This window comes from Vespa crabro, chromosome 7, assembly GCF_910589235.1.
Source record: "Vespa crabro chromosome 7, iyVesCrab1.2, whole genome shotgun sequence".
Taxonomy (NCBI): Eukaryota; Metazoa; Arthropoda; class Insecta; order Hymenoptera; family Vespidae; genus Vespa; species Vespa crabro.
In genome coordinates, this window is record NC_060961.1 from 2,956,248 (window position 1) to 2,973,751 (window position 17,504).

Below are 17,504 nucleotides of genomic sequence, written 5' to 3' on the forward strand. Positions count from 1 at the left end.
GTAGTGGGTGACATCGATGTAAATAAAAAATGCCAGATATGTGACACTTTCATGTTTTCCATGTACAACGATAATAACGACGGTCGTTGTGTTCTGAAGATAATGCGTTAGCGAAGATAAATGCATGCTAAGGTGCGAAAATAAGAATAGACGTGTTATACATAACGCAGTTCATTATATTGTAAATAATTTATCGTTATTCCTTCAATATTTTCTTTTATATGATATTAATATCGATCAATTCTTTTCTTTTTTTTTTTTTTTGCAATAATACAAATTTAAAAATAATTTTAGAAACCGCAAAGATAACCACTTTAAACTATTTAAAATACCATATTTTCCGGGGAAACTACCCCAAAACTCTTAGAGATCTATATCCGATTCTATTCGAAATCCATTTGATTCTATTCGATGGCCAAAAAGTTTCAAGATATTTCACTCACTCCGATTCGCGCCTTACCCGGTGTCGTTTTCTCGGCTGAGATCTAAAAGTGTTCATGCTCCTTCGAAAGAAAAGGAAAAGGTGAAAATCGTTGGAAAAAAGATAAAAAGTCGTTGGTAACAACATTCTTTTTCTTGCCATTGAAAGAGAGAAAGATATAAACGGAGAGAAAAGAGAGAAAAAGAGAACGAAAGAAAAATACGTTTCTTGGCTGTCACGTTTAGGTCAAATCCAGCAGGATTGTTTTAACCTTCCTATCCTTCGTATCTATTACTCTCTCTCTCTCTCTCTCTCTCTCTCTCTCTCTCTCTCTCTCTCTCTCTCTATTTCTTTCTCCTCTTTGAAAGATCTCGAGGGTTTTGTTAAAATATCTTGGCAATAAGGCGGCGAAAGTTCAGGATACTTGAACGAACGTGCCAAATGCGGTGACTCAACGTTGCCACAACCGCAAGCCTGTCGAACTTGTCGAACAGCCACTGAATAGGGCCAAGTATAATCCTACGAAACAAGTAGAAGAGGTAGAAGAAGAAGAAGAAGAAGAAGAAGAAGAAGAAGAGGAATAAATGGCCTGTCATTATCATTTTCTTTTAATCTCACCCGCTTATTCGGGACTTGCTCTTTCCTTTTTTTCTTGTTCTTTTTTTTTTCTTTATAGCACGATTCGTCAGGTTCTCGCATGTTTCATAATAGTTGTGGTCTATAACGCGAAAATTCGATTTGCACGATTTCACGTGACACATTTCATTCATTTTTTGATTATCATCTATTATATTATAGTATTATATATATATATATATATATATATATATATATATATATATATATATTTAAAACTTATTTGAACTAGTAATATATTTTTAATAAAAACGAAAAAAGAAGTAAGAACACAGAACATTTAGAAACGAACGTCGCTTGATTATTCGATCCTTTATGATTAGACTCGCAATATCTTGCCTAATGAGAGAAAGCTCGAGCCTCTTTCTCTCTCTATCTATCTCTCAAAGCGTTCTCTTAATGAAATCCTCTCTAATTAATTTTACTTCTTTCTGTAATATACTAATACGATTTTCCGATCTTAACGTTATTACCATTGAAAATATTAGAATAAAATTGAATAGTCAAATGCGCGCATACACATACAAACACACACACACACACACACACACACATACTAATGTACATTGAACATTGTCGATTTAACATGACGATTTTCTTCTCTTTAGCATATCAGTAAAATGATCGATGAGTAACTCTGATAAAATAAGTTCCTGATAAATAGTATTTTCTTTCTATCGTACATTTAAACGTTGATGAAGAACCCGAGAGACGACAGGAGAAAATCGCTTTCAGAGCGTTATCGTTTCAGTTTTGAGAGCCATACTTGTTGTCGAACGAGGAACAAAGAGAAAGAGAAAAAAGAGAAAGAAAGAGAGAGAGAGAGAGAGAGAGAATCGTTCGCGTAGATAGTTCCACGTTGCGACGAGAATCTTTGCGAAGTGCGAAGTGGAAGAATTAAATCATATTTCATCGTCAATGCTGCGGAAGCGAGTGGAGTCGTGCCACTGGGATATCTTTGGGAATACTCAGTCACGAGCGGAAATCTGAACTCTCTTGCAGTCGTAGAACGCAATTTAACTTTTAGTCGGTCGCTCGTTCGCTCGCGAGGAACCACGTTGCCTCGCACTCACTCTCTCTTTCTTCCTCTCTCTCTCTCTCTCTTTCTCTCTCTCTCTCTCTTTCTCCTCTTTCCTCGTAATCTCCCGTTCTCTTGTTCAATCTTCTTTCTCTGTCTATTTATCTATCTCCCTCTCTTTCTCTCTCTCTCTCCCTCTCTCTCTCTCTCTTTCTCTCCCTCTCTCATTCTCTCCTTCTCTTGATCTTTCCCGCTTTCTCAGCTGAACTGGATGCTTAATATGCGATCATGCAGGGAGGATGGCTCCCAGGTGAGAAACTAGGTATACCCCACGTAGGCTACCATCTACTTGAATTACAATTCACGTATGGTATCTTTCTTCCTCTAAGATTCTTCTCTCTTATTTTTTGTCTCTTTATTCCTGTTTTTCTCTTTTATTTTTCTATGTTAAAATGGTCTTTAAAGATTAAATGTTCTTGATTAAAGATGTTTAACCTTTTTGAAGGATAGAAAATTTTTGAATCGTTAGCTCTATTATAAACCGGATTGCACGTATCAAAAAGTTGTTATACATGTATCCCGTCGTGTTCCAATTACGATAGAATTACGTGACGATTCGATACGCCATAAGACGCATTAGGTACAATGATTATCCGTACGTCCTTCGTACATTCCTTTCGTAATTCTTTCGTCGGTCGGACATCTTTTAATCTGGTTGAGCGAACGACCATGATGGCCCGTGAAATCACATTCTTTAATGTTCCTTGATGCCGAAGATTGTGAAGCGGATATACTTAGGTAATTCGTACTTTCAAAGTATAGAAGCAATAAAGTAGGCGTGTATCGAACCAATAAAGATTATTTTTTGAGAATATTTCCGCTCTAAGGAATAACGTATAATAATAATATTATGATCGCTTACAGCTTTGACGTACGCGGTCGTCGACAATTCAACAATGCTCAACTTTGGTCATCGCCAACGGCATTGGGATCAAGAGCTTTTTTTATCACGGCTACGAATCCGGCACATCTCAGCATCGATCGCCTCGAGGCCAAGGACGAAGGAATCTATCGATGTATGGTGGATTTTAAGAACACTCCAACTGAAAATCAAAAGATGAACTTGACCGTAATTGGTAAGTACTTTATCGTTCGGGAGAAAAAAATTAATTAGCTCGACACCTTTGATTTGCAACTACTTGGAAGAAGATATCTTTCGATTCGTTGATGATATTGACATTGTAACTATATAACGAAACGTTAGTATAGTATCATTATAAAGATCAAACGTCATATACATATATTCTCTTTCATTAATTTTATTAGCATATTGAGATTCACTTGAATAAATATCTCAATTTGTTTCAATATAATTGAATAATTTTTTATCGTTATACTTTTTTTTTTTTTTTTTTTTTTTTTTTTTAACTTTATACGAGTTTAATATGCATGTTACATAGACGTATAGAATAGCCGGTAGTCGCGCAACCATTTTTTTGGTACCTTTTTATCTCCTCGATAAATCCCCCGTGCTCTTTTTACAACAAAAGCGTTTTCTATGAATTTTAATTTTAAAGCACTTCTACCTCGACCCACCCGTTAATAAATTCTTTTGAACTTTATACGAGATAATGTGAGATCTTAAGCTTTCGTCGACAGAAAGAGAGAGAAAATACACGAGATCATAAATAATGTCGCATAAGCTAAAACTCACATCTTTCTCTTTGGCTAGAATGTCATAAAAACGTTTTATTACAAAATTAAAGATGAAAAAGAAGAGGATATAAGACATAAATATATACTTATAAACTATCACATATTTCTTTTTTTTTTTTTTTATCCTATTGAATAATACATTCGTTTGGATTAAAACAACACTTTGTCAGATTAGATTCAATGGTTTCGTTGTTTACAAAGTTGAACGAAGTTTATATATACGATTGTATATTAATTAAAAAAATCTTACATCTTTGTACAGATATTTGAAAATATTTCTATGAAAACATATTAGAAGTGATCACTTTTATCGATTATAATTATATATGACATAGACTTTTTTTTTTCTTGAGAACGCAATCCCTTCAGCCAACTCGAATGCCAGAGGTGGTCAAAAAGTGGCTTCTATATCGATACATTTTCGTGTAACAGGAGATCCCCTAATCCATAGCTTGTCCAACTTATATGATTTCCACCCTAGTAGAAGATAATCTGAATACTATCAGGTGGAACGAGCTTTTCGCTTGTACGTTACAGTGCCTCCTTCGAAGCCCGAGATTCTGGACAGCACGACGAAGGACATATCGAGGATCAAGGAACCCTACAACGAGGATAGCGATGTGAAACTAATCTGCCAGGTTAGAGGTGGCAAGCCACCTCCAAAGCTGACGTGGTACCTCGACAACAACGTGATAGACGAGTCCTATAGCTACGACCGCGAGTTTGCGCTTACGGTTAACCACTTGTCGTACCCGAGAGTCGGCCGGCAACATCTCAACGCAAGGCTGATCTGTCAGGCCAGCAACACCAACTTGGTGCCGCCACAGAGCAGGGTCCTCGTTCTCGACATGAATCGTAAGTCATCATTCTTTTTGTATCTTTTCTTTTTCATTCTTTATTTCTGAGACCTTTCATAATCATTGCTTTCTCCCCATCTTGCTCATCCGTCTCTAAAGTCCACGAATGCTCTCGTTTCCTTGAAACTCTCTCTCTCTCTCTCTCTCTCTCTCTCTCTCTCTCTCTCTCCAACCATCTTCAACCGTTTCACCCTCAGCTTTATATCCGTTGAATCTCTCTCTCTTTTTCTCTTTCTGAAAAGAACCACAGTTTCCTCACCTTCTTCCTCCCTCCTCCTCCCTTCTCTTTCTCTCTCTCTCTCTCTCTCTCTTCTCGCATTCTCAGAACTTTCGTGACCCACTTGACGTGACTTGGTGATAATTTTCTCCCTGTCACGTAGGCGAAAGAGAAGAATTCCGCGAGCTTGAACGAACTCATCTCTAGCCAAGGAAAGAGACGGTAGTGGCGATCTTTGAGAAAATTTTAATAAAGCCGCACGAAGATCTTTCGGATCTCTCTTTCCCTCTATGCATACATACATATACTCATATTTTTTATGCTTTCTCAAGCGTCATCATTAACTTTCCCAAAGTGAGGAGGAAAGGTCTTCTCTTGGAAATGTAAAAAAAAAAAGGAAAAAAAAAAGGAAAAAAAAGAAAAGAAAAAACAACTTAGACTTTTTCAATCATTTTCATTCTCAGTACGGTTTTAGTAAAGCGTGCCGCGAAAGCCTTTTCAGGTGGTTCCGTTTCAGGGAAGACACGTTCACACGGTGAACCTATTAGTCGTTCGTTCGAGATTAACCAACGGAGATAACGGTAACGCCTCTTGTAAGACGGATCAGAGGATCGCGTGCAAGCGTGCTTCACCTTCCTTCGATTCCGTGCTCGTATACGAGCTCTTGGCGTGCGACAGCACCAGAGAGACTCAACTGTACTGACTTCCAAAAGCTTTGTCGTTGTTGCGTCGCCAGCTAGCTTAGAAGAACGACGACGTTGATGACGCTTGGTGCTCCTCGTCGTAACACGTGTGCGTGTCCTTTTGCATCATGTTTCTTGGCAAGTGTGTTCGACTTTTGTAACTCTAGAAACGTCGTTTTTCTCACAAAGCACAAAGGTCAATTTAGAATAGCTATTCTGTCACGGAACATAAAAATAGACTTTTTAATCCATTAAGTGATGAAAGAGAGATTAGCTTTTCGTTCTTCGTTCTAAAATCTGTGCAAATCACGATAGTGTTTTATATGAAAATTTCATTGGAAATAAGAACCATCAATGATCTTTTTATATATTACATTTTTTTATATACGACTTGATAAATGATTATCCTATCTAAGATCGAAAGAATTTAATGATGTAGCTGTAGAAATGGTTTTTAATTTTAACAAACGTTTTTCTTAGGAGTAGATATATCACGAAATGATCCCAATGATAGTGTCACAACGAAGTACTTGAAAGGTTAGAGATATTAGGGTGAATAAGAGAAGCAGCAGGAGGGTTGAACTGACTTCTTCTCTCCCCTGTTACACTCTTTAAGGGTGCCGATAGCGCTAATGTAAACACGCGTATAACCATTAAGGAGTAGTACTAGTCTACTACTCCTGGCCAACGTTAAATTCACGCTTGGTTGATCGTGATCGAACGTTAAGTACACACAAGGACACACAGAGGAACAACTTTGCGTGTAAATTCCCAAGACTTGATATACTGCATTTATACCACCCTTATTCTCTCTCTCTCTTTCTCTCTCTCTCTCTCTCTCTCTCTCTCTCTCTCTCTCTCTTTCTCTCTTGCTTTTACTTCTCAATGCAGCGAAACAGCAAGAGCTTTCGCATTGGAAGAATCATGAGAAGGAGCGCGATTACGAGTATATCCGTGGGCTAGGAGGCACAAATTAGGTCTTATCTCTTGGGTATTACTGAGACTCAAGGGTGTGAGAGTTTCACCATGTCTAAAAGTCGATTCACACTTAGCTTAGGGTAGCCGAAATGCGAGGTAAAATTTCATCGGATAGAAACGAGGTATTTCGATCGAATCGTTCACATTTGTGGATTACTCCAATCGCAATATCAACCTAAATTCTTACTTCAATTGGATAAATGTTATTTTCGTGCGAATAAAAGATTTCTCTTTTCTGAGATAGAAGCTTGAAATATTCTTTAAAAAGTCACTCTTTCCGTATATAAAAGAAAATAAATCTTGTCGCTTAAAATAAAATACGATAGATAAAAATTTTAAAGCTTTAATTAATTAATCGTTTGATCAATTTAACTTTTAATTAAAAAAAAAAAAGAAAAAAATAATAATATATATATATATATATATATATATAGGGGTTGGTAAAATTAATGCCGAAACAAAGCTTGCACATATAACATAGAAGAGGATTATTGGGAATATCTTGAACGGAACTCGACTAATCTTCATTAGTAGGATAGAAGCCGACAGGACATTATTCATGAGCGACATTATACGGTGGCTTTCGTCGAACGGACGGTAGAATGGCTGCAATGGCGGAAGAGCGAAGCAGAAGCGCAGCTTTTCCTCGGTTTCGCGATGAAGGAGCAAACGGTGGTTGGTTTAGCTTCAACGGCTCGTCCCTAGTGCCGTTGCTAATTCATGTCCGCTCGATCTCTCATTGTTTATATACGTGGCACGTCCACGAAAGCGGGCGTACACGCTCGTGCCTTGATGTTTATTCGCGCGCGGTGATGCGCGTCGAGTCTGTTCAACGAGCGATGATTAATAACCATGGTCGACGCGTTGACCGATCATCCGAGCATCCATTTTGGACGTACCCTGTCCTATCGTTCGTCTCGTTTTGCGATCAACGCCGAAATGAATCTCCTTTTCCTTTTACACTTTTCATGTTTCATTTTTCTTTTTTTATCTTATCGAATCGAACTTATTCGAAAGAAAATGTGTCTTTTAATCTTTCCAGCCAATAACTACGTGTTAATATTTATCGTAATAATATGTTTATATGTATCGATATATACATTCATGAAAACACGACATACATATATATTCTTATAAATCAAAGTTCTTATCATTAAATTATTATTTGAAAAACTATTTTTCTTTTTTTCTTTTTCTTTTTTTTTTTTTTTTTTTTATTTAAAAACAATTGTCTACTAAGCGGATAGAATTTTTGGGATAGATCTAATATATATTTCATTGTATATTTAGTGTTTATAACTTTCATTATAAGTGATGGACGTAATTGAATTTATCTATGGTCATTAGCGTTTAGTCAGCTTAATCGAAAAGGCGAAGGTGATTAAAACTTTGCTATCGGACGAGGATCTTCACTGATCAATATCATTGTCTCTTAGACGATCGTCGGATAAATATTTAAAATGTATTTAATACGAGAAGGGAAAAATTATTTTTATACAATCTGGTATGTCACAATTAATTTTCAATAAATACATTCTGTGATCTATTTAATTGACCATTGTTAAGCAACCAATAGCAGCCGTTATTAAATTCTTGATACTTGAAACTTGATTAAGAAATGGTTTATTCGTGCCCGGCAAATCTTTTTTTTTTTTTTCTTTTGTTCTAGATAAAAAAATCAGTTTATACCTTCATCGTATTTCATAATGTTTTAATTTCCTTCGTGTAATAAATGTATCCGGAGTACTTAATATAGTTCAATAACGAGGTATGCGGAATGTAATATATCGATCTGATTATATATTATAGTATCGATTCGCGCACGCAAAGATCGCGTGTAATTCGATCGTTTCAAGCATTGTAGTTTATGTACAGTCCCGAAATAAAGAGAATTCAAGATGGTAGCTATTTTCGAGGTACGAAAAATCTATCGAAAATGGCGGTGATATCGAGCGAGCAGTCGAATCGAAATTCAACGAGACGTCCGACAAATCCGAAAGTCACAAGTCGTTCGACTTCCATTGCGAGCCCGTAACTCAATGCGAATCGATAACCGTGACAGATCGTTTCATTCTAACTCGTATCTCTATCTCTTTCTTCCTTTTTCCTTCTTGTTGTTTCGTTCTCACGTAGGTACACTCAATCGATCCAGAATCGTCCGGAACAAAGTAAGGATAAGTCTCGAACAGTTTAATACCTACGAGTACTTCCACTTCATCCTCGATAATTCGCACAAACTCTTTGTTTGATCCAGGAGTATCGTCCACTCACAAACTTCCACGTAACTCGTTTTACAAACTATCCTAAGCTCTTAGAACATCTGAATCGTGTTTTCTCTAAAAGTAATCGAAAGATACGAAAGATAAACGTTCGTAATTCTACCTGTACAATTTAATAAATTATTATACATAAAAGATCTAAGGCAATCAATTAGTATGTGTAACTATAGCAAGTATATGAAAGTACGTACGGTGAAATTTCTCTATGCACATGTGCGTAAGCTCGGTACGCTTTTGTTTACAGAGTGCTCATACATAATAAAACATATGCTGAAAGACAAAAGTTCAAAAAAAATACTGCAATGTTTTCAGACTTTTTTTCAGTATTTCCTGCGTAAATGGTCCACGGTTGTTTATCAAAAATTAAAAAGGATGTTGCTAAATAATTATGTTCGTGCATTAATATTATTTATTTAGAAGCTTGATATTTTTGGGAAAAATTAAAAGGAGATAATTTTAATCGCAATTGAAAACTATAATATATTTGATTTTAGAACAATAGTACAAATATTATTCTAAAAAACGTTCGTGAATGAATAGATTTAAACGACGGAACGATCTATTCGTCTTTAAAACATAAAAATGTGAATAGAATGTATGCGCATTTTTGATTGGGGTTTATCTGTGTTCATAAGAATGGTCTTACTATTTAAATTGTATATTTGTATGCTTTTGAATTGAAAGAGATTTATATTAATATATTAGATTAGTTTTCGAGCATATTCTTAAAATTACGAATCTGCCCTTTAACCTCAACGAATAAGTTCGATAACAAAACGTCTAAATTATGAAACAGTTTATCGTGGCACGAACTTGTGAAATGTGTCAAAGTAATAGCGTGACGCACGATATCCATAATTTCTCTTTTTCGTTTCTCTTCCATTTTTTTTTCCTTTTTCTTTTTTTTTCTTTTTCGTTGAACTTCAAGACACGTATAGAATATAATACTTGAAGAAGAAAGGATGAAGGTGCAAATGAAGGGTCTCGCGTGTAATTCGAAAAGAAAATGAAGGTGAAACCTAGACTCATCGAGCTCGTAACGCGTTCAATTTCGAAAGGGAAGAAGAGACGACTTTCAAATAGAAATGCTCGCGATGCTCGGCTAGGTGCACGCTGACTCGTCCGCTAATAAATTTCCAGCGAGCGAATAAATTAAGAGAAGGTAAAGAAAGAGGAGAACGGTATGACGCGATAGAATGGAACAAAGATAGAAGATGAGAAAGAGCGACGTCAGCATCGCAAATCGCCATGGCAGATGGACGTAACTACCCTCTCAACGTCGGCCTCGCGTATAACTCGCATCCTCTCGAGACGCGAGAAAAGTCTTCTTGCATACTTTAGATACGTCATTTTCACGTTTCCCACAATTTAGTTAATACTTATTTCCACATTCATTTATTTACTTAGAAATGATAACGTACACTTTCATGTCAAATTATGAGATATAATTATAAAATATAATTTATGCTGGTAATAATTATAATATAATATTAAAATTAGTAACTTATAAAAAGAAGATAAGTACGATTCAATTTTATCGGTGAATTAAAGAAAAAAGAAAGTCAATTGTATTATTGATATAATAGTTGTAAGTGCATTTCTGATTTATACAATTAAGGTATACAATGTAAACGAAGTTACAAAGGAAAAGAGAGAGAAAGAGAGAAAGAGAAAGGATAGAATAAAGCAGTAAGTGGACAGTGTATGGAGAGAAACCACGAGGTGAGACAAGGTGAACCAATTCCGGAGAAGTGGCTACTGGCTAATGGCAATTAGGGTCGTACGAGTGGCTAGTTGTGGCAGCGCATAAGCATGGTCTGGAATTTAGGAGGCCCACCACTCGACTGCCGGTGTGGTATTACGAATGATCGGCATTCGCTAGCTCGTCTATTCCTATGAGATCGATGCGAGTGACTAAATTCCTTTCAAGTTCCTTCACGTACCATAATCTTCCTACAAAGTCATATGCGCGCGTTTACGATGTACACGATAATGATATTGAAAATCGAACGTATAGAACGTATGCATCCAAAAAAAGAAAAAGAAAAAAAAAAAAAAAGAAAAAAGAAAAGATTAATTAAATTAAAACAAGAATACAAATTATCAAAGAATAAATATTACGAAATGGATAAAATAACATGTAGACATATAAGATTCGAAGGAGCGAAAGGAAAAGAATTTAAAGCTGAAGATCAAAGTAAAGATTCTCGATAGAATAAATAATGAAGGAGGAATAGAGATAGATGAACTAAGGGTGAACTTTCTTGATGGAGCAAAAAGAAATAATTAAGAGAAGAAGATCGTGGAGCATGGAATTAAAAGGAGTCATTCATTTAACGTAAGTATATCTAATACTTAGTTACGACGAAGCGGCTCGCTTTCTCGCCCATCACCCTTTTACCCTCTTTTACCCTCCTTCATATTCCCTTACTTTCGCTCAAGCATATAGCAGTAGTTCATTTAACTAGGCCGTAATCGTCTCGAAGTAGTATTCTTATTGTCAAGGGCAATAGGGAAACCTTGTATATATTATTCCTCTAAAGTGTCATGTTATGCAAACTTTATCGATAATCCTTTATAATTTTGACGATGATTATATCGACCGTAATTATGAAAATGGGCCGTTCTATGTACATGAATTATGAATCTATAAAATCATTGATTTTCTTTTGGAGAAATAACTTTTATATATAATATTTTTATATTTAACAAATTGTTTATAAGAAATTGTTAAATAATTATTATTAATATGACGCAAAAGTGAAGAAAAATATCAACCTTCTATATTTTTGAAATATATGAAAATGAGTTAATAAAACTATTTATTACTAATTGTTTATAATAAATTGTGTTATAACGATATAATAAGAAGATATGACAAAGTCTATCCTTTTGTTCAATCTTTTTAGGATTCTTAGTTTTGGAGATATTTCCATATTGATGAGTACAAATAAAGTACGAATATAGGATTTGTAGAATCATTTTAAAAAAGTTCATTGACATCGTGATCTACATTTTTGATCTATATTTTTGTAACTCACAGCTGAATATAGAACAAATACTTTTTCATTATTACTATAATATTGGATAAATCTAAATTATAAATGACAATATTTCAAAAGGCGATATCTTCGAAAAGAAAAATCATAAAGATATGAAACAAAGGCCATTTTATAAAAGAAAATGTTCTCTTTTTATCTGCGCACTCAGATATTATCGATATAATAAGATCGATTTCATCGATTTCATCGATCTTATATAGGAACGTATTTTGTAAATAGATATATGTTATACATATTTAACAAATTTCGAAAGCTTACTTTCTCAAAATTTAATCTTTCCATACTTTTATATAGGATTTCTGAATAATGATATAACTGTAAAAACGAAGGACATATTTTTTTTTTTTAAACGACGCCATCGCTTTTAATAGTAATGAAAGGTACAAAATACGTCTTTATGTCGTCTACAATAAAAGGAAAAAGCAATTTGACGTTTTGTCCAAATAACTCGCAATTTCCACGGATAAGCGTTCGGTATTACGAAGAAGAGGGAGAAAGAGAAAGAGAAAGAGAGAGGATTGAACGGGATTAGTTCGAAAGCGAGGCGATTCATCTAACTTTGTTAAAGTTGTACCGTTCGCTCTTCGCAAAATTTCCCGTTTACAAGGAAGCTCGAAAGTAGTTAACTGAGAACAATATATATTTCGTGGCGTTGCGTCCCGCGATAATGCCCGTTTATTAAGAACTTTTGCGATAACTCCTTTTTCACGTTTGTTTACCTTCGAGCTGTTTCTCTTCCTCGCGAAGAAGGTCGGTGGTAAAAATAAAAAAAAAAAAAAAACGAGACTACACTCCTTTAGTATCTATTATAATAAAACAATTACTAAATTGCATTTCAAATTTCACTTGTCAATAAATATAATCCCAGTTTGTAATTAATAAAGAAGAAGAAGAAAAAAAAAAAAAAGAAAAGAAAAAAGAAAAAGGTGACGATTAAACTCAAGCGTATAAATTAAATATCGTTTTATTGGAAAATATTTGGACAAATGTTTGTAATAAATTGTCGTTTGTAATAAAGCGATCACTATGTTTTCATTTCTTCTATCCTTCTGTTATGTTTAGTGAGTTAGTCATGGTTATATTTAGTGGTTTAGTCACGTTTAAGACGTAGGAGAGTCAATATCGTGCCAAAAGTAAAGTTTAATGATAAATCTTAACCTTTATTTTGTTTCTTATCAAACTCTTCCTATTAAGTATCGTATAATTTTATCTATTTCATTTTAATTAAAATAAAAATGTTAAACAAAATTAATATTAATTGTATAAATATTCATCACGTATTTCAATACGTGATTCTATATATAGGGGATAATTTAGGGGATCAATCGATTGTGAACACTAACAAATTCCATCGTATAAAGTATATATAATGTTTCATTTGCAGTGAAGCCGATGCATGTTCAGATATTAACGAAAGAGGAACGAGTTTCGGCAGAGAAGAACTACAAGGTGGAATGTACAACGACCGGATCAAGGCCTACAGCGGTGATTACCTGGTGGAAAGCGAATAGACCGATTAAGAAGATGGCACAGAGTGTAAGTCTTCCTTTTTCTTTTTTTTTTTTTTTTAATTCACCTTATAGTTTTATGAAAGTTTGATGAAATCGGAATGGCCCGTCGTTTTGTAATAATCATCGTCGCTCGATTTTGTTCAAAACAATACTTTCGAGCTCCGTAAATGCGACTCATCTTAACTCTTTCTTTCTTTCTCTTTCTCTCTCTTTCTCTCTTCCTCTCTCTCTCTCTCTCTCTCTCTCTCTCTTTCTCTCTTTTTCTTTCTCTTCGCTCAACAAAGTTCGAAAGTTCATCCTCATCTTCTATCTTCCTTTCTAGTTTTCAAGACGATTTTCTACCACATCCTTCGTCTCCTCCTCCTCCTCCTCCTCCTCCTTCTCCTCCTCCTCCTCCTCCGAACCTTTTTCTCCCCTCTTTCTTCAATGTGTTGATCTCTCGAGTGTTAGACTCGTGAGGAAGTTGTTTTTCGTTTTTATTAAGGTGTCCCACCAACTCGATATAGTCGTTTCAAGCGTTGAATCGCGAAAACGGTTAGAGGAGAGGAGGAAGTAAAGGACGAGGAAAATTCTTGAAACCACCGGCGTCCTCTAAAATTCTTTATACTTTTCAGGGATTCCAACCAAAGTTCGAGCGACTGCGGTTATTTCGTTTTACTCTCAACAACCTCCTTTTCCTTCTTCGTCTTTTATCCATCCAAGTTCTTTTTCTTTTTTACCTTTTTTACTTCTACTTCGTTTTCTGACCTTTGAAGTTCGACTTGAACTCGCCTTCTCGCGCTAGGTGACAGAGAAGAACGCGAAAATTCGCAAGTTATCCTGCGGATTCCTTCTTTAAAGACGAACTTTTTTGTTGCGTCTATTTTCTTCTTTCATTTTTGTTTTCTTTCTCACCCTCTCTCTCCCTCTCTCTCTCTCTCTCTCTCTCTCTCTCTTTCTCTCTTTTTCTCTCTTTCTTTCAATTTTCCATTTCGTATTTATTAGTATATTTGCCATGTTTACTTCGTAATTAACTTCAACGTAGATGAGAAATTGTAAAGTTTATCTATTGTTTTTCATCTGTCATTATACTCGATTATTATCTTAGAAGCACGAACGTAATTCAAAATTTTATTCGATACGTCAGTGCGACTATCTTGCAAGAAATTATAGCGTATTACGTATCCGCTCTGTTATTACGAAATCTTAACTCGCATAATGAGGTGTAAAATTGCATCACGCGAGATCCTCGTCGATTTTCCAAGAGAAGCTAGCAATGGCAGCGTGCAAAGCGTTCGCCATCTAATTCGTTGTAAGTCGTTTATTCTTCCATCGGCATTGAGTATTATTTCTACGTAAAGAAACTTCCATAATATCCATCGTTCTTTCCGTAGATAATAGTGAAATCGTACTAAGCAGAAAAATGTTTAGAATTATGTGACATTAATTTTAAATTTTTCCCATGAAAATCCTAATCGAAATTTAATAATATTCTTATAGCAGTAATTTTCTAAATAAATATAAATATTATTTTATTTTGATGATACCATGCGTCGTATATGAATTGAGAAGAGAGAGAGAGAGAGAGAGAGAGAGATAGAGACGATGACGTTCTCAATGGATTCTATCGGTAAATATCTATCGTATCGCTTTGAGACAAATCGAAAGTTCAGCACTGTACTAGTTTACAAAAGGAAGGGAAAAAAAAGAGAAACAAGACTAACCTAAAAGGAGATAGGTGGTGGAGAGGGTAGGTGAAAGACAGGTGTAGAGAGAGAAAGAGAATGGTACACGACATTCATCCTGACGAACCATTACTTCCATTCATCGCGTTCTCTATGTATGCAGATACGTAGCCTTTCCCCGATATTCATGCCCGTCGGCGCTATCATTAAAATGACATCGTGGAAAACGAAGGAGAGAAAAAGTGAGAGAGAAAGAGAGAGAGAGAGAGAGAGAGAGAGAGAGAGAGAGAGAGAGAAAGATAGATAGATAGATAAAAAGCGAAATAGAAAGGGAGTAAAGTCAGCGACCTGTCCCTACTATATCTCCCTTTTTCGTATTGTATTCATTTTCAATCCTTTTCATCGTAAATATCGAGAGAAAATTCTCATTGCATTCGCGAGTACGTATGTTGCGATCTCCAAGTCGACGTTTTTCTGTTTCTTTTATTTCTTTTTTTCTTCTTTTCCTTTTTCTCCTTTTTTTTTTTCTTATCAATCGAAATTAACTTTGATATTCGCAAGATAGGACGGTCTTTCAAGAAAAATCGATCATTCCATTGGAAAACGTTGCATGATATCGCATTTTTTATTTATTCAATTACATTGCAGTATCCTCTGGACAATAATCATACTATGAGCATTCTGAGCTTCGTACCGAGTATCGATGATGACGGAAAGTATCTAACTTGCCGTGCTGAGAACCCGTTGATTCCCGACAGTGCTATGGAGGACAAGTGGCGATTGGAGGTGCACTATCAACCGGTGGTGACTTTGAGGATGGGAGAGACACTTAATCCAGATGACATCAAAGAGGGTGACGACGTGTACTTTGAGTGCATAGTGAAAGCAAATCCTAAAGTGTACAAACTCGCTTGGTTCAAAGACGTAAGTACAAACTGTAACATCATGAACGTTATCGTTTTCTAAGGCTTTGACAGGAAACGAACAAGAACTATTCATTTCAGACATTGGTCGTTTGAAATAATTCTATTGTTCGTTCATGTCGTTGAACTAAGTACTGTTCTCTTTGGATTTCGTAAATGTGAAAATTGACACGAAGGAATATAAATTATACGAGACTTCCGATCTTTTCTGTTCTACACGCACAACAACAACAAGAAAATGGCAATTCTTTTTAAATTATATTTTTCTTAAAAAAATATTCTCATAATTGTTATTTGCGACACAAATAGACAGGAATTAAATAAAAATCGATACAATATTTGATCTTTTTATTTATTTTATTTTCTTTATGTTTATTTTTTTCTTTTTTTTTTTCTATTTTTTTTTTTTTTTTTTAATTTCGAAGATGCGATATTAACTTCACGAACATTTTTCGTTCTATTAATTTCATTTTTTAATTTTTCCTTTTACTTTATCTTAATCGAATGAATTCCACGTTTTATTCCTTAGGGAATTCAATTTCTCGGAAATCGAAGAGAATCTCGTTTGTGGCGAATGGTTTGTTAGACCCATTTTTTACTTTCTCAGGAAAGAACCAAGCTTTTGTAGTTGTAAAATTGATTAATTTTCCCGTCCGCGGCCATTGGTTAACTCAAAGGGCATACTAACTCTTGCTACTTCTGTGCTTTTAGGGTAAAGAGTTGAAGAACAATGCCACAGCCGGCGTCATTCTCAGCGACCACTCGTTGGTGCTTCGAGGCTTAACTCGACATTCTGCCGGCGACTATACCTGTCTAGCCGCAAATAGCGAGGGCAAGACCGCTAGTAATCCCGTGACCCTTCAAATAATGTGTGAGTCGATTGAAGCTTTATTATTTTACATATCGATAGATAACTACCCATGGCAATTTTTACAAAATATCTCGATTTCTATGCATGAAAAAGAATGTGTTATCTCGAACGTAGATAAAAAAAAGAAAAAAAAGAAATTGATTTTTAAAATGGCTGATTTCAAAAGCCGATTTTTAAAATGGCACAGAGAAGAGATGGTTTTTATCTCTGATATGGATAATCTCCTCTAATTCGAAAGTTCTATTTCTTCGCAGATATTATCGATCTTAATTAATTTGAATAATTCAATGAGTTTAGTTACTTAGAAAATATTTCAAATTCATTATTAATTAAGTTTACCGATAAAGAAAGTGAATAATTATTATACGAGTAATCCTATGAAATATGGTAAATGTAATAAAGAGAAGGAAATATTTAAATCTTATCAACAACAAACGCTCAATTAAATGTAATCAATTTACAAACGATCAAGTTACACGGTTAACCATAAATATTTTCATGTTGGTACGAACAGAATATTCATTTTATTTCATCGTGTAACACTCTCGAACAATTACGGTTAAGGCGTTCGCCGTCGTTGGGAAAGCATTTCTCTAATTTGGCCATTCTCACCGAACGCCTCGACTCCTCGTTAATTACTTAATCGATGGCAAGCAACTCTCCGGGAG

At 35.1% G+C, this 17,504-nt stretch overlaps 1 protein-coding gene across 3 annotated transcripts in view; it reads left to right on the forward strand.

Annotated features, from left to right (window-relative positions):
• LOC124425498 (hemicentin-1) overlaps window positions 1-17,504 on the forward strand; it is a 97,137-nt gene that overhangs the window by 62,872 nt on the left and 16,761 nt on the right. For all 3 annotated transcript variants that reach the window (XM_046965893.1, XM_046965894.1, XM_046965895.1), the window contains 5 exons: window positions 3,000-3,211; window positions 4,329-4,646; window positions 13,252-13,403; window positions 15,691-15,966; window positions 16,677-16,836. In XM_046965893.1, the coding sequence (XP_046821849.1) occupies window positions 3,000-3,211; window positions 4,329-4,646; window positions 13,252-13,403; window positions 15,691-15,966; window positions 16,677-16,836 (1,118 nt within the window). The remainder of the gene's footprint in view (window positions 1-2,999; window positions 3,212-4,328; window positions 4,647-13,251; window positions 13,404-15,690; window positions 15,967-16,676; window positions 16,837-17,504) is intronic.